Genomic DNA, 18,160 nt, shown 5'->3' with positions numbered 1-18,160 from the left:
TAACTTTAATCCACACATATCGTTTACCTAATTGAGATCATAACAGTGTGTAAAATTTTGTATTCTCCCTTTTCGTTTACCATTATAGTGGAATAATATTATGGTGTAAAAAATCACAAATATAACTTTAATTATATATTAAATATATAGATATAATTTATGTTCCATTATAGGAAGTGGCATAATTTACTTAGGCATTTCTTGGTGGACAGTTATTTTGTTTCCTATTTTCACTTGCTAGTATTGCTATGTAAAAGCCTTTACTGTGAGACACTGGCCCTCTACTCTCATTGATTCTGTAGAATTATTTCCCAGAGGTGGAATTGCTAAGGTGATGGGTATGCAGGTTTTTCAGGTTTTTACTTTTTCTAGGCAAAGAGCTCCTCAGAAAGGCTGTATGAACATGTAAGGGGCTTTTTGACTACCCTGAGCTGCCTCCACTCCTCAGCTACCTGCTGGCTCCAGAGACAGGTAGTGGTGGAACCACTAGCCAGGCCAGGTCCTCGGGACAAGCCAAGGAGCCACACCTGCACGTACAGCCCCACAAAGGTGAAAGCTTCCGTTCCTCTCCCTGCTCTCCCGGCTGGCCTCCTCTCCCTCCTCTCACTGGGCTGTATGAGTCAGAGCTCTTTGTTTTCTTCCATCCTGAGTCCCCTCCAAAGCCTGACACAGCCCTACTTTATCTCCCCTACACACACACACACACACACACACACACACACGCATACGCACACGCATACGCACCCGCGCGCGCGCGCGCACACACACACACACGCATACGCACACATGCACACACACCACACCCGAAGGAGTGGGCAGCCACCTTTATCAAAGACTGCTCCCAGCACGGGATAGTCCACAACAGAGCTGGGATGCCCAGGGAAGCACCTGATTCAGCCTTCTCAGGATGCACGTGGGGAAACTGAGACCTCAGGAGGAGAAGGGACTCGCTCAAGCCACAGAGCAGACCCATGTCATGGGCAGGGGCGGGTCCCACAGCTCCGGTCTCGGTGTGCAAGGTCTTCCTAGCTGTTCAGTTCATCCTGATCGAACCAACTTTTATTCAGCATCTCCCACGTGACAGGCACTAAGATTTCCATGGATGCAGCTCTCACGGAGGTCAAATCCTGTGTATCACTCACGCCCACACCGTATTGTTCATGGGCAGGACTTTCTGTGTGCACAGATTTTGTCTGCTGGGAGTGGACACGACGGCTTCTCTAACAGAAGCCACTTTCCTTGGCTTCTGCCAGCACAGCATGTCCTTGTCACTATCAAATTTTGTTTGTGACACTGACCATAATGTTTACTTTTCATTTCCTGGAAGAGCTGGGAGAGACACTGGGAGGAATGTGAGATAAGTTGGGGCAGAAGTTCATGGCGGGGCACACAGCGTGGACCTGCCTCGAGAAAACAGAAACATCCTCATGTGCTGAGGGACTGGGGGGAGGGTAATAGGCTTGCACAGGAAATACAATGAAACCCGTGATTGCATAATGGGGGAGCCGTCTCCTGGGTTAGGTCAATGGCTCTCTGCTGGGTGCAACTCTGCACACCCCTCTCCTCCCAGAAACATTTAGCAATGTCTGGAGACATTTTTAGCTTTTACAACTCAGGGAGTAGGTGCTACTAGCAACTGGTGGGTGGAGGCCAGGGATGTTGCTGCTAAACATCCTACAATGCACAGGACAGCCCCTCACAACAAAGAATTATCCAGCCCCAAATGCCAATAGTGCTGAGGTTGAGAAACACTGGATTCAATTCAGGGCAGGAGCTGAACTGCCTGACAACACATCTGACATAAACTCTTCCACCATGAGTGAAGCAAAGGCATGCTGAACAAAGAGATGGATCAGAGAATATATAGAGCTGGTATTGGAGAGACAGGAGCTTTCAAAAATCTGTGCACCAAGACATCAAGGCAACTATTTGGTGGAAAGAACTCAGAATTGGAGCCTGCAATCCAACCCCAGAGAGAAAATCATTCAACCCCAATCTGTCATTCAACCCCAGAGAGAAAATCTTCCACTCCTCCGAGCTTTGGTTACTTCATCTATAAACCTTGAATGACAGTATCTTCTTCTTGGGGCGTTTCAAAGAATGTGGCACAGAGTAGATGCTCCTTAATATTTACCACTCATCTTCCACCATGCCCCCACTCCTACACACACACCCATTGCAATTAAGAAGGAGCTAGAGAAATATTATCAATGAGGATTCTGAATTTAGAGTCTGAGCAATTGCAGCTAAGAGACTAGAAATCCTCTACACAAAGGCATATAGGTCTCCCTATAAGCTAGTTGCTTGTACGGAACCCAAGGATGGGGTCAGAAAGCCAGAATATTACACAAGGATAAAATATAGCATAAAAGGACAAAGGAAAAACATTTCTTAGTTACCTCTGGCTAAGAAGTTCACCAATATTCCAGGGAGATGAGGTTAGAAGTTAATGCTGTACAGCCTACTATCTGGTATGTGTAGTTCATATGGTTATTGATCACTGAGTTAACTGGTTAGTAAGCTGCACAGTTGTCAGCCCATAGTGTGTGTTCAATCACTCCAATCAATCCTGTGTTGACTTCATAAAGTTCCTCCCCATATAGGAAGCTCCCCATATATTGCTATCAATCTGTATTAAAACAGGCAGATTCCAATGCTGACAACATCAAGTCTGTGTCATTTATGGTAGGCAGACTGGAGAAGTCATCCTCAGTATGCTTGAGTCTTTACCTGGGCTTGTCTCTGTCTGGAAGTGGATTGACATTTTATACAAGTTTTGTAGTCAAAATTTAAAGAGGCTTTAAAATTTACTGGTTCTAAGAATTGGATCAGCTTGGGGATTTTCCTCCCTGAGAATCTAAGAAAACTCAGATTAAATGAAATGTCTACACATTTACTTTAAAGAGAAATCATTCATAGGATTTTCCAGCCGCTAGTCATAATGTGGAGGAAAATCTCTCCTTGACTGGGGATCAGGTCCGCTGGGGTCAAGTCCCGTCTCTGTCACCAACGTAGAAGACTCGGACAGGTCACTTCCTTCTCGAGGTCTCAGTTGCTTTTACGGGCAATGAGAGGATGTAGCAACTCCGGAAAAACCCCTCACACACCTAGACTACTTGAGGCCCTCGCCCAATGCTGGCCCGTTGTAAGCTCTGCTCCAACTCTGACCTTCTCTCGTGTAAGAGCTGAGGACACCCTGCTGTCTCTTTCAGTTGTTTTTCTCTAACACACATATGCTCTCCTATTACGCAGCAGAAGTGACCGCATACCAGATGCCTGGGACTCTTTTCAAGAAAGCCTAATGTGCTACTTTTGTAATTTGCTGAGGACAGAGGGGATATCACATGGAAAAAGCTAATCAGACCTCCCCCCAGTGGGGTTCATTCTCCTGGGCCTCTCAGCCCACCCAAGGCTGGAGAAAACATTCTTTGTGCTCATCCTGCCCATGTACCTGGTGACCCTGCTGGGCAACGGGGTCCTCATCCTGGTGACCATCCTTGACTCCCGCCTACACAAGCCCATGTACTTCTTCCTGAGGAACCTCTCCTTGCTGGACATCTGCTACACAGCCTCCTCAGTCCCTCTGGTCCTGGATGGCTTCCTGGCCCCCCAGGAAACCATCTCTTTCTCCACCTGTGCCGTGCAGATGTTCCTCTCCTTTGCCATGGCAGGGACAGAGTGTGTGCTCCTGAGCATGATGGCGTTTGACCACTACATGGCCACTTGCAACCCCCTTAGATACCCTGCGGTCATGAGCAAGGCTGCCTATGTGCCCATGGCTGCCGGCTCCCGGGCTATTGGTGGTGCTGCTTCTCTGGTACACACATCCTTGGCAATTCTGCTGCCCCTCTGTGGGGACAACATCATCAACCACTTCACCTGTGAGATCCTGGCTGTCCTGAAGTTGGCCTGTGCTGGCATCTCCATCAATGTGATCAGCATGGGCGTGACCAATGTGATCTTCCTGGGGGTCCCAGTTCTGTTCATCTCTGCCTCTTATGTCTTCATCATTGCTACCATCCTGAGGATCCCCTCAGCTGAGAGGAGGAAAAAGGCCTTCTCCACCTGCTCTGCCCACCTCACTGTGGTGATAATATTCTATGGGACCTTATTTTTCATGTATGGGAAGCCCAAGTCTAAGCACCCCCTGGGGGTAGACAAAGAGGATCTTTCAGACAAGCTCATCCCCCTCTTCTATGGGGTGGTGACCCCCATGCTCAACCCCATCATCTACAGCCTGAGGAACAAGGATGTGAAGGCCGCTGTGAGGAAACTGGTGAGTCAGAAATCCTTCAGTCAGTGTTGTAGGAGGAGCCTTCTGTGGTTCTCACCCCCATGGAAGAAAGGACTTCAATCATTACAGCTGCCATTCTAAAGCCAAGTCAACTTAACTGGAATAATCTCTTCCCCTTAAGTCCATTTTCAGGGAATGTTTAACTTTCCAGAGTGTATTTCCTGAGTTTTGGCCACATGTCTGACATTCAACAGATGCCAGACAATAAATCCTCTAATTGAAGGATGAAGACATTCTGAAAACATGCTAAAACCAAGGAGACAGGGACCATTAGAGCAAGCCTAATGGCCCGTGTTGTGCCTAAACTGCAGAGTTAGTTCAGAGAGGTAAGACGGCTCTCACAGCAGCTTTGCCACCCCTGTTGGAATCACAGGGAGAGTCAGAGGAACAAGGAGGAAGTGGACATTTTCATCTTGGACTTCTGTATATTAGATTGAGTTTGCCTGAAATGCTCAGAAGAGACAAAATTTGCCACATAGAAAGACTTTGGGTGAGAATAACCTATTTTGATTAAATAAATTTCTTTTTTATCTATGAGAAAATTGAAGCTATATTTTTCTTGATGCACTGCACATTTTGAAACACTGCTAGTCAATCAAATTAAATTGAAGAAGGAGTATAGGGTTTGAATTCAATATTCATCACTTACAGCAATTCCCAATAGAAAAGCTAGTAGTCTGTTACATAATAACTCACATTCTGGAAAAAAAAATAGATGACAGGTAGATAGATAAAGAAAGAAACAGATAGTGGCTACATATGTTTGAAGACTTTGGGGTGGGGGGTTAAAGTTGCCAGGAATTCTCAGAGACTTTAATATACTAATGTACACTGCAAATGTCCAAGAGACATAAAGTCTGTAGCATTTCCTGAGCCTCCATAGTTTAGCACAATAAAACTGGGAAGTATTTTCTTACTTATGACCTTGGGCAGGTTGCTTAACATCTCTCAGCTTATTTCTTCATATTTTAAAAACCTAACCACTTTATTTTTTTTACGTGGATTAGATAAGACACTATAAATAAGTCCTCTGTAAATAGTAAGCAGCATAGAAATGTACGATATTGCTAGAAGTATTATTATGAGTGCCGCAGAGTGCTAATGTGCCATGTGGAAGAGAGCAAGATATAGTTCCTATCTAGAACAATAGACACAAAAGATGGATGAGACATTCGAGATGGCAGTGGATGAACAGAAGCGGTTTTATGGCAAGTTATATTAAATTCTGAGAATATTGGAAAACTAAAAGAGAATTTAGAAAAGGAATCCAATTTTGAGAATATAGTAGATCTTGGAAATTTTTGCTTCAAGTGATATTTAAGTTTTCTTATATTTATTAAAAACGAATTGTATAAGACAGAGATGCACATTTTGTTAATAAAGTTTCACTGTCTTATGTTAATCAGTCATGTTCCTGATTTCTACTTTGCACCAGCAAAAAAAAAAAAAAAAAAGGACTTCCCTGGTGGCGCAGTGGTTAAGAATCTGCCTGCCAATGCAGGGGACACGGGTTCAAGCCCTGGTCCGGGAAGATCTCACATGCCATGGAGCAACTAAGCCTGTGCTCCACAACTACTGAGCCTGCGCTCCAGAGCCCGTAAGCCACAACTACTGAGCCCGCGTGCCACAACTACTGAAGCCAGTGCACCTAGAGCCTATGCTTGCAACAAGAGAAGCCACGGCAATGAGAAGCCCGCACACTGCAACAAAGAGTAACCCCAGCTCGCCGCAACTAGAGAAAGCCTGCAGCTTTGAAGACCCAATGCAGCAATGAAGAGCAGCAATGAAGACCCAATGCAGCCAAAAATAAATAAATAAAAAATAAACCTATTTAAAAAAAAAATCTTGCTATTGCAAACATACAAGAGTGACATCTAGTGGCAATTTAAGCAAACTTCAGACACTTGTGGAGCCGTGCAACATCATCCTTAGATGAGGCTTCAGAGGTCTTCTTGTTCAACCAGAGCTACATGATGCATGGAGTTCCTCTCCAGTATCCCTGACGCCAGTCACCCAGCATCTGCTTGGATACCTCCAGTGACGAAGAATTCAATACTTCCAGATTCTAGCTGTTTCATTCAGCCCTACTAGCAAATTCTTCCTTGAATTATACGAAAATATATCCTCCTGTAGCCTCTACCTTCCCGTCCTAATTCAGCTTTGTGCCTCTATATGAAATGCACCTAATCCCTTTCCCTCTGACATATAAAGATAGTTCTTCCCGAGGCTATTCCCCTCCAGCCCAAACAGCCCCAGCCCTTCCTCCTGTGCCAAAATCACCCAACATTACCCAACTGGAGGTACCAAACTGTGTCTAAAGCATCATCTCGTTCATTCCAGCAATAGAAAGGATGTGATATTTCTGAAAATACCTTGGGAATAATAACACTACTAAGCTAACTCTATTTCCCCAGGGTAACTGAGATCAGACTGACGTTGAGAAACACCGAGAACAAGTCTACCTTCTTAGTAGGCTGTCCTCTACTTTCTTTTCCTCTAATGGCAGCTGTATCCTTTTATATTACAAACTACATGATCGTGATGTAACTGTTAAATTAGAAATCACATAAATTGTTTTCTCTAGGAACAATGTCTAACCCTACTCCAGCTTCACATTTCTTGCCTTTCAATGTCAGTCACCTTTCTTCTAGCCGACGCTTTCAAAAAGAACAAGATGCATTAACAGGAACAAGAAGAGACAACCAGACTGAGGATATTTTTCACTGACTTAGGTCATCAGTCTTTCTGAGAAAGTATTGATATGACATCATACAATATAGGAACTCATTCCTAAAATCCCCCAAATGAAAATGACTAGAATGGATAAATTCTTTGGGGGGACAGGAATACTATCATGTTATTATACTTATTCAAACAAATGTATTATTTCAACTTTACAGTTCTGGATCTGTGCTTTTTCAGGCTTTTATTTTACTGACCAAATCCCCAATGAAATCTTTCAGCTGAAACTTCAAATATAAAGTGGATCTGCTTTGGCGGAAGCAGGGCAGGGTTGGGGGCAGAATGGAGGTGGGAGACAGTGGCGGGAGGCGGGTTCCACTTGCTCAGCCTGCCCTTTATCTCCACCCCCCAGGGGTCCCCAATCCGGATGGACCACCCAACTCAATTATGATGCATGCCACTGTAGCCAAGAAAATTAAACATTGTAAAAGCATATTTTTGCTCTACTCTCAGAAATAAATGTGAGAATCTGGGGAAAAATTATATTCTAAGAAAAAATAAAGGACCCAATTAACCATTTAAGATTTAGACAATCTTAAAACACCAACTACCTAAGAAGAAATTGAGAAATTGTCAAAGATTGACCACCTGAAGATGTTCTAGATCCAGGGAGTTTCACAGGTGAATGCTATTAAATAAAAGGTTTTAATACTGTTTAAATTATTTCAGAGCATACAGTGAGAAAGATATCTTCCAGATTCCTTTAACCAAGCCAGCATAACAATGATACTGAAACATGAAAAACATGACAAAGAAGGTACAACTGAGAAAACCAGAGACCCATCTCACAAATGTATGTGTCTGTGTATATACATATATTATAGGTATTATACATATATAATAGAATTCAGCAATACATTAAAATAATGTCCAAGTGGATTTACTTTTAAAATGTAAAGGTGGAAAATTTTAAGGATACCTACTGGGATAATTCATCACATTCACAGGTCAAAGGAGGAAAAAATAACCATTTCAATAGCTCCCCCAAAGTCATTTTTTAAAGTTTAACAAATCAAATTCTGAGTTTTATAAAACTTCTAATAAAATCGGAACAGGTGTGTTCTTTAACAAAATTAAAATGTCTCTAATTTTAAAAGTCTGCAACATGCTTAATGATGAATCAGTAGATCAAACCCATTACAATTTAACACTGTTCTGGAAATACCAACCATTTAATTAGAGAACAGAAAGAAATATAGAGTGAAAATAGAAGAAAGTGGGGAATAATTTTATTATTATTGATAACATATACTAATAATTTTATACCTCGATGAAACAGGAAAATTGATTGAAAAGCAATTTTTCTAAAATAGGAGAATTCGGGACTTCCCTGGTGGCGCAATGGTTAAGAATCTGTCTGCCAATGCAGGGGACACGGGTTAGAGCCCTGGTCCGGGAAGATCCCACATGCCGCAGAGCAACTAAGTCGGTGCGCCACAACTGCTGAGCCTGAGCTCTACAGCCCACGAGCCACGACTAGTGAAGCCTGTGCACCTTGAGCCTGTGCTCTGCAACAAGAGAAGCCACCGTAATGAGAAGCCCATGCACCGCAACGAAGAGTAGCCCCCGCTCATCGCAACTAGAGAAAACCCGTGCACAGCAACGAAGACCCAATGCAGCCAAAAAATTTTTTAATGTAAACAAATAAATTTTTTTTAAAAATAGGAGAATTCAACGAAGAAGTTGGTTATGAAATTAACAAGCAAAAATCAAGTTTTTCATACAAACAGTATCCAGGAGGAAATATTATGGGGGAAAAAGAATTCGTCTATACTAGCAATGAATTGGAGGGGGGAATACCTAAGAATAAAGTTAAGAATCCACAATACTTACATGAATAAATGCATCATACTCTATTGAAAGAATTCAAAGGAATATTGAATAAATTGAAAAATATAACTCAGATAAGAAATCTTGCTAGTGTAAACTTCTCAAGTTCCCGAAATTAATACAGAAATTCAATGCAATCCCAGTCACTAACAAGCTAACTCTAATTCACACAGAAATAAATTATATATTATATATAATATAATACATATAGAAAAACATGTCAGAACAGCCAGAAATATTTGGAAAAAGACCAACAATGGGAAATTAGTCCTACTAGATATCAAAATGTATGCAAAAGTACAGTAATTTTTCTTTTAAGTTTGGTACTAGTGAAGAAATAAATAGATCATTGGAACAGAATAGAGTCTAGAAATAGACCCAAATATATATGGTCATTTAATACGTGCTAATTATTAAGCTACTGCCTCTCAGCTCCAAAGCTATCCTTCTATACTATTCAGTTTTATGTTGCTGGGCTGGGATCCCAAACCACATTTCTGCTTTGCCAGCTGGCTCCCTATAGGTGCTGCCCACAGGGGGCGCTAGAGGGAGAGTGGAAGGCTGGAGGAGGAAAAAGGGACTTCCTCCTGGTTTGCTCCATATTCCCGTCCTTGTTGCCCCACAATGCCTTTGAGCAGCAGCAGTTGCTTCTTACATCAGTTGGTTCCAATGTCCTGCTTCTTTCCACATTCTCAGGGCTCATTATTCTGGGTCTCAGTTCCATAAGACCCCTCCCCAAATACCAAGATAAATTCCAGAGGAGTCAAAGATTAAAATATAAAAAAATAAAATCTTAAAAGATTCTACTAGAGAATCCTCTGAGGATTCTGGGAAAACAGCAGTTTGTTCTGTAGAATCCATGATGCGTCACAACCCAACCCCAATCCAGCTACTCTACTTTCCTAGAACAGGCAGCTGCTGAGATTCAGAGCCGTGGGCAATGCCGAGGCTATGTGAGAGTCCTAAAAGATGGAAGTGGTGCAGGAATTTTACTCCTCTGTACGAGATCCTGGAGACAAGCATCACGTGTTGGGGCAAGAAAGAGGAAACGCTGTGGTATCTAAGAGAGTCTGGTTGGGCAATTTCTGGACCACAGAGGGGCACGGCTGTTGCTTCCATGTCAGGGTCGCTGGAAGAGCCCAGGGGTCTGTCTCTCTGGCCCAGAGTAGAGAATTATGCAGGTTTTACTCGTCTTGGCAGCTTGGGGCCTATTAAAGGACTCACAAGCGGCTAGTGTCTCACACCCTAACGCACAGGGGCAGACTACAGTGCCTGGCCCACTCCCAGGATGCGGCTGCCTAAAGAGCGCCAGCAGCAGAGCACCCAGCAGCCAGACAGAGGAGTAAACAGAACCTAGAGAAACAAGTCTCCTGATGCGAGCGAACCGCCAGAGGAACAAAAACATGCCAAGAGCACTCCAGGAGAGTCGAGTCCAGCACAAGAAGTCTTTCTGATAAGATGGCAGATTGAACACGTGTAACACAGTGAAGTTAGAGAAGAAAAAACTTGATACGATGCAACTTGAGGAGAATGCAAGGTCAGAGGAAGGTCTGGGGGGATAAGAGGGAGGAGGTGAATAAGAAAGACTTAAAAGTGTTCAGAGAAGGAAATGCCAGGATTTGAATCCAACTTCGTCTGACTCCAAAGCCCATGCCTTTTGGCTCCAGCAGCACTTACCGAGGTTTCCGGTGGGGCTCAGAGCCGGAAAAGAGCGAGCATAGACCCAGCCGGCGTTCAAGAGATTTCAGGAAAATGGGGAGGCGAGCAAACAGGTACAGGTGAACTATCCCGTTCTTTCTCCCAGACGGGTGAACACACACCCTGCATCCCTCAAGTCTGGCTGAAAGAAAACACAGGAGCGATTTTAGGCCTAGGGCCCTGGCAAAAAGGCTAGATGTGGCAGTTTTGCCTGCAGTTTGGCATTCTTACCACACCTCATAAGGACTTAGCTCACTATTACCAAGTGTAAGACCCCTGTAAAGAGATTTGAGTTGCTGCCTCTTCCTGACCCCTCCTCCCCAGCCATACATGTACCCCACATAATGACCAGTCAGTAATGACTTGCTGCCATTACGGCTTTGAAGGTTATTCCACTTTTCAGACAGTGACTCCTTTAATTTTTTAAAGGAGTCACTGTCTGAAAAGTGGAATAATTTAAATTTAAAAAAATTTAAAATAATTTAAATTAAAAAAATTTTTTTTCAGAATAACAATGTTCTCACCCAATGTCATATACTACAAGATTTTTGACTTTTGGTTTCAAGCAAAGACATACTCACCAACTTATTACTCAGCACAGCAGTTTCTAGCTGGAAAATATCATATGGAACAAACAGGAGATGTTTGCCACATAGGGATGAACACAAATGTATTGCCAAGCGAGACGAATGAAGAGGCAGTACCTCCTGTGACTCTTCAGTGCGCTGTGCACATGCACTATTTTTTACATGTTTTGAAGCATTCGTGTATTTATTTTTATTTTGCCCTAGAAATATTTTCTGTGATATGATTTTATTTATAGTGCAGTTTGAATGCAAGATTACCACGAACCCCCAAAATGCTGAAATATTGTTGAAGAAAATAGGGCAGAAAGAAGACTCCATTTTCCAAAGAATCCCTTCTCCCCCCAGCCCCACCCACTATCAAGTCCTTCTTCTTCCCTTGGAAAGTACTGTAAACTTCATTATATTACATTTTACATATAAACTCTATTTATTTACTTTCTAACTGCTGTTTATTACATAAACTTGTTTTCATTGTTCAAATAATACATTCTTCTATCTGTGAATACTATTTAGGGTATCTTGGGTCACGATGAAACATATCCTAATTTTTCGTATTAAAATCATTAGAAAATTTTTTCCATCTATTGACTTTTTTCCCTTAGCAGCAAGGTTTTCAGGAATGAATTGACATCCTTAGGCAAAGGATAGGTATACTTTTTGCATTAGCAATGCTCTCCAAAGAGTAAAAATGTAGTCACATTGCCTCATAGAGCTCGTGGCTATTATCTTCAGAACCAACTGAAGCAGCTGGAAAATTTAAGTCCTTAAGATTCATTGGACCTGTCCCTATTCTTAACATGTTGAGTTTGTTATCCTAAGAACCAAGGTTTGGCCTCTTACCGCTGAGGGGAAATGGCTAGAGACCCATTGACTAAGGCCCATGAAGAATCAAGTAAACATAAAGATAAGGCTTTGTATCAGTGAGGATTAGGTTTAATCAAATATAGCAGAGCCTCACATTAGTAATGCTTACACAAGATAGCAGCTCATTTCTCTGTGCAGGGTAGGTAATCCAGGGATATTGTGGAATCTCTGTTCCTCAAAGACTCTACCTCCTTCTAGTTTACTGCTTTCTTATTACAATGGTGTAGTCCTTATCCTCATAGTCCAAGAAGGCAGCTAGAGCTCCAGCTCTCATGCCACATTACAAGTGGTAGGATGGAAAGAATGACAAAGAAGAAGGGGAGGGTGCTCGTTAATTTTATGTGTCAACTTGACTGACCATGGAATGCTCAAATTAAACAGTTTCTAGATGTGTCTGTGAGAGTGTTTCCCAATGAGATTGGCACTTGAATTTGTGAACTTGATAAAGTTTACTGCCCTTCCCAATGAGGGTGGGCATCATTCAATATGTTGAGGGCCTAAATAGAACAGAAGGTGGAGGAAGGAGGAATTCAGTGGGATATCCCATCTCATCCTGCCTCAGACTGGGATTTACACCATCAGCTCCCCTGGTTCTCAGGGCTTTGGACTCAGACTGAGTCTCCAGGATCTGCAAACAGCAGACTGTGGGACTTCCCAGGCTCCATAATTTGTGAGCCAATTCCTCATAATAAACAAATAAATATCTCCTGTTGGTTCTGTTTCTCTGGAGAATCCTGAATAATACAGGGAGCAAAGGGCATATGCCAGCTGTCCTATAAGATAGGTTTCTAGAAGCTGTCATGCTACAATTCTATTTGCAATCCATTCGCCTTAGTCACGTGGCTGTAGTTAATTGCAGGAGATGCTGACAAATACAGCCTTAATTCTGTGCAAACATGTGACCTAGTTAAAAATTGGGGATTCTTTGATTCTGAAAGAAGAGATGACCAGATATTGTGGAACAATAAACAGTTTCTACCACAAAATCCTCCATAATTCTAATTCTGCATTATATTGTTTTTAATGTAAGAGCTGCCACTCACTCCCAGAAAGCCCCTTGTCTATAGAAACTTACTCAGCTACACTGGGAAAAAAATAAAAGAGTTGACAAAATAGTTTCTTAGAAATTTTATCTCCATACGTATCTGTTTCCCAGCCGGTCGCACAATTGCCAGGACGGTGTTAGCTCATGATAAAATAGCTATCATAAGACTTTGAACTATGGGCAATACACATCAAGTTTAGCTAATGTGGCATTACGAATTTCTTCATCAAGTGATCAACACATTCTTCACCTTTAATTCTCATTCAGGTTCATCAGAGATGCAGCTGGGCAGCATAATTGTGATTTGGATTATGGATACTGGTTTGTCGTGTACATCTAAAATAATAAGTAATATGTTTGGATGTGGAATCAGGTTCTTTGACTGGATCCAAATAATTAAAATGTCTTTCATCTTTTGGGACATGTTCCCAGCAAGTATGACAGTAAAGCTTCACTTTGTGCTTCTCAGAGAAGATGAAATGTATTAATAATAGTTATCACAATTCCCTATCCTATTATCTAGGCTGCCTAAGATCTCATCACGTGTTGTACTACATCAAACACACAGCCAGATGATCCACACAGTCCTATAACAAAGGCAGTATGCTCGCTTCATGCCCCCTTCTGTAAGCTAGGGATCAACAGCCATGACATACATGTATATGTTTATGTTTCAGCTTGGGTCCAAAAGCACCATCATGAAATTCCCATATTATTAATTCCCCAAGGAAATTCCAATGAGAAAAATCATGCAGGTACCAATGGAAGGACACCGGCTGCTAGGATACAGAGAGGGACACACGACGAACGTACTACAGCTGAAATCATAAGGCTTCTCAGAAAAACCCACATACAACTAAGAATTGTCTTTCCTCATAACTCTGTCAGCCCTTTTCAAGCACAAACTGCCTTCCTTGGAGCCAATGAACTTACCCAAAAACAAAGATCATCTGCAGATTTTGTTTTTATAAACCTCACCTTCATCTCTGTCCAAGGAGACAATCTATGCAAAGTTTGTCTTCTCCATATACTGTGCTCTAACTAAATGTCTCTGAGTACCCTCTGATTCTCTAATAATGTTCCTAGTGTAAGAGCATAAAGATGACTTTGGAGCAGAATTGATTCCCCCACTAATGAAACACTTCACTGTTCAACTTCACCAACTCTTGTAAACAGTCCTCAAAGTGCACAACTGAATGTTCTGGCAGGAAATCCTGTCTCAAGAGGCAGCTGGGCCTAATGATATAATTAAACCAATTTCACCAAACTCAAGGGCATACAAGGAGGCGGCAGGAACCACAAAGAGGTGTCTGAAGCTGGTTCACCATCCATTTGAAAATATTGAGAATTGATAACATCTTGACTCATCCACAGATGTTAAATGTCTATAGGTATGACCCATAGGTCTTGCTAAAGGCTTCTACTCTACCCAGATTTAGTTTTAATAGTCCATAACTCTAAAGTATCTCATTGGTCTCTCACCAATGCTCACCTCTAAGGGAACACAAGGACTTCTCACCAGAAGTCTTAGGTGACTTCACCTTCCTAGACTGCAAGAGGGGTACTTGGGGGCCAACTTCTTTTTCTGCTGGTTAATCACAGGCTTCAGCATCTGAGTGACAAGGACTTGGAAAGTACTGAGCCCTTCAAAACCCCTCTGTGGTTGGCCACACCTTGAGATCTGACCTGTGGGACAGAAGGACACCGCATCATGACTGTAGGTGTTAGGAAACAGCCCTTGGCCTACATGCATCTGGACTGGATGACCATGAGACTTCACTGACACTTCTGTCATGCTGCTCTACAAGGTGATCCAGGGACCCACTTCTTTCTTTTTGCTCCACTCTCCCCTATGTTGTTGTCCTCATCCAACTGATCAAAGCTGGTTTACCACTTTAATTCAAACATTCCAGCCGAAAGAAAGGGGGACAGAGAAGGCGTGGACAGTTTTTTTCTCAAGGACTTGACCTGGAAGTTGAAAACATCATTTCCACTCAATCCCATTGGCCAGATTTAGTCACGTGGACATGCCCAGATGCAAAGGATGGTGGGAAATATAGTGTCTAGCCAGGAAGCCGGATGCTTAAAATTTAGAGGTTTCCATTAGTGAAAGGGTTAATGAAAAATGGATATTGAAAGATTATCAGTCCCTGCCACAATGACATTTATTTAATGGATGATTGCTAGATCATGGCTAGTGGTTGACTAGATGATTGGGAATGCTTGGGGGAAGGGATTTGATCACTTTGAGAGGAACTGATTATTTTGGGGGGATTAATTAGCTTTAGGTCTGAGTAGGCTTAAGGAAAGGAAGACCACTGAGTATGTCTGGATTGACAGTGATTGTATTTGGTGAGCCTGAATTAGTTGATTAGATAAGAATTTTGATAAGCTATATAACTCCCAGCTTAATATCAAAATGCAAAGAAAGGGTTCAGTTATGTTTGGTCATTTTGAGAAGTAACCTTTTTGGTTTGCCAAATGTTAAAACTTTGAAGTGAAAGTTGGTTATACTTAGCTATTCAAAAAATAAAAGTATTCAATTCTTTCTTCTGCTTCTCCTTGTGCATTGTACACTAGTGTCAATATTCATTCCATTCGAGGTCCATTTGGTCTCTTAAAAGCTAGCCACAAGTAGCTCTCAATAGCTCCTCTGGGCAGACACCAAAGAAGTAAATCTGATCCTAAGTAAAATCTAGTAGCTTGCCAATATTTTCACCAGTTAGGAATTATAGGAATTTAGCCATAGAATTTGAAAATAAATTGAAGTCTCTTTTTAGCCATTTTTTGTTTTTAGTAGAGACCAAGATCCCATTCATTGCAAAATGTTTTCCTAGACATGAATGCTTGTGTTTGATCCAGGAATAATAAATGATTGACTTTTACCCAGCAGCAGGGTGGGGTGAGATTCCTGGCACTTTTTTTTTTTTTTTTTTTTTAAGCAAAGGGAAAAACAACTGAGCAGAATTTGTTCTTTCAAGAGCTTTTTGTGGAAATGTAGACTAAAGAGACTACGGGACTTTTTAAATCACTTATGGCAATAATTACAAATATGGTTACACAAAGCTAGTGGGAATGCTGTTTTAAATCACTATAACTTATCTGACCTAGATGTTGCCATTAGTGGCATTAAATAACAAGGCATCTTCAGCTTGTTAACTTTTTTATCTTAACGAGTTCTAAGTTCAAATGTTTTCTTTTTAAATATAAATATTTGATTTTGCTAAAGCTAATTTGAAATTCTTGAGTGTTGCCTTGAGTATGCACAGAAAAGATCAGTTTTGTTGGAAGCAGCTGGAAAATCCACTGTTGGAATTTAAAAACAGCTAACTTGTTGTAAGTCATTACATTCCATTGTAAAATTCTTTACAATATAGAATAAAATTTAAAATTCTTTTTAACCAAAACCTTGATACTAGGCGTCACAAAAGAAAAGTTCGTCTCATTTAAGAAGTGCTCTAAACCAGCAATTCTCAAACATTTGTCCGGAAAATTAGCAGAAATTAAAAGACTAACAATAGCTTTAGATGTTGATGAGGATAGAGAGAAATAAGTACTCATATTCTGTTGGTGCTAATGTAAACTACGTCAATTTTTTTAATAAAAAGCTATGATATTAGGTAGAACATGCAGGACAAGGAGACTGAATAAAGAAACGAAAATTCAACCATCAACCATCCTCTAAGAAAACTAAGGGGCCTAAAGCTCAAAAGCCCTGTTTCACAGGTGGAGTCCCTACGCATTGACGGCCAAGTTACCAGATTTAGCAAATAAAAATACAGAATAGCCAATTCAATTTGAATTTCAAATAAGCAACGAATACTTTTTTTAGTATAAAGATGTCAACGTACCCAGGACCGTGTCAGGTATTTTCGCCAGAAGCATCTTTGGCGGCGGCATCTTTGCCGCAAGCGTTTTCCCGCATCACTAATTGGCCGTAAGGCAATTTTGCCGTAAAAGATAAGAACGAAAAATAAAAGGGGAACGAACATTAAAAAGCACACAATGAAGCATGAGAAATGAATAACAAAATTAAACAGACTTTATTGCAAAATACAAAACATTTGAATACATTTAAAATGTGTATAGATTCATGGCAATAATGCACAATAACTGACTTTATTTGTGCATTGTACCGAAGCACTTCTCTTCTGAGTCTCTCGTTCATAGTATTTTGTACGCCCTCCCCCCGCCCTTTTTTTTTTTTTTTTTTTTTTTTGCTTTGTTGATTCCTGTCCTTGTTCAGCATCACACTTTTTCTTTTTTGCTAAAATTTGTTCCCTTGTTAAGAGAGCTGTCGGGAATTCCCCGGCGGTCCAGCAGTTAGGACTGCATGCTCTCACTGCCGAGGGCCGGGCGTTCAATCCCTGGTCAGGGAACTAGGATCCCACAAGCGGTGCAGCAGGCCAAAAAGAGAGGTGTCAGTTCCCAGGAACAGACTCACAGATAGAGAACAGACTTGTGGTTGCCAAGAGGATGGGTTGCGGGGAGGGTTGGATTGGGAGTTTGGGGTTAGCAGATGCAAACTATTATATACAGAATGGATAAATAACAAGGTTCTACTGTATAGCCCAGGGATCTATATTCAATATTCTGTAATAAACCATAATGGAAAAGAAAAAAAAAATATATATATATATATACATTTACATATATATCTGAATCACTTTGCTGTACACCAGAAACTAACACAACATTGTAAATCAACTGTACTTCAATAAAAATAAAAATAAACTTAAAAGAGTGGTGTTAGTTCCCAATAACTAGAGTGCACGTTTGTGACCGAGGTTTGTATTGCATAATGAAAGCTTCTACACAGTTGTTTGTTCTTGGCACATTGTCACATGTCTATTGATAGACGTTCCAAAGTTCTGTGGGAAGTGTGGGTTCAACGGTATGCCTTCAAGACACTCCGAGGTCTCTTTCTCTTCCACCCTAGTGTGTTTCAAAATTGGAAGCCAACTCTGGGGGGCAGATCATCCCATCCTCATCTGTCAGCTCGATAAAGCCATCAATAATGTCGCCAACTGGAAGAAATGCTAACACATTTCAACCAGTTAACCAACCTGTCAAACCCAAAACTGTCAACTCGTTATTTTC

The 18,160-nt window shown here is 41.5% G+C and overlaps 2 protein-coding genes across 3 annotated transcripts in view; one reads left to right on the top strand and one right to left on the bottom strand.

Moving 5' to 3' along the window:
• Positions 1-18,160, bottom strand: part of LOC132367176 (olfactory receptor 13C7-like) — a 93,483-nt gene that overhangs the window by 54,173 nt on the left and 21,150 nt on the right. Inside the window, exons 1-2 of one of the 2 annotated variants that reach the window (XM_059925065.1) lie at positions 16,912-16,980; positions 10,544-10,706 (exon numbers count right to left, since the gene is read on the bottom strand). The gene's annotated coding sequence lies outside the window, so the exon portion shown is untranslated. Of the gene's footprint in view, positions 1-10,543; positions 10,707-16,911; positions 16,981-18,160 lie in introns of those variants that run through there. The other variant, XM_059925064.1, reaches the window with a different exon arrangement.
• On the top strand, positions 3,345-5,009 carry LOC132367883 (olfactory receptor 2S2-like). The gene is given in 3 exon segments (XM_059926487.1): positions 3,345-3,369; positions 3,372-4,287; positions 4,991-5,009. Coding segments are annotated over 3 exon segments (960 nt in total).

The sequence above is a fragment of the Balaenoptera ricei genome, chromosome 6 (genome assembly GCF_028023285.1).
Source record: "Balaenoptera ricei isolate mBalRic1 chromosome 6, mBalRic1.hap2, whole genome shotgun sequence".
Taxonomy (NCBI): domain Eukaryota; kingdom Metazoa; phylum Chordata; class Mammalia; order Artiodactyla; family Balaenopteridae; genus Balaenoptera; species Balaenoptera ricei.
Note: the sequence above shows the minus strand (reverse complement) of the source record. Positions and strands in the feature narration are given on the sequence as shown.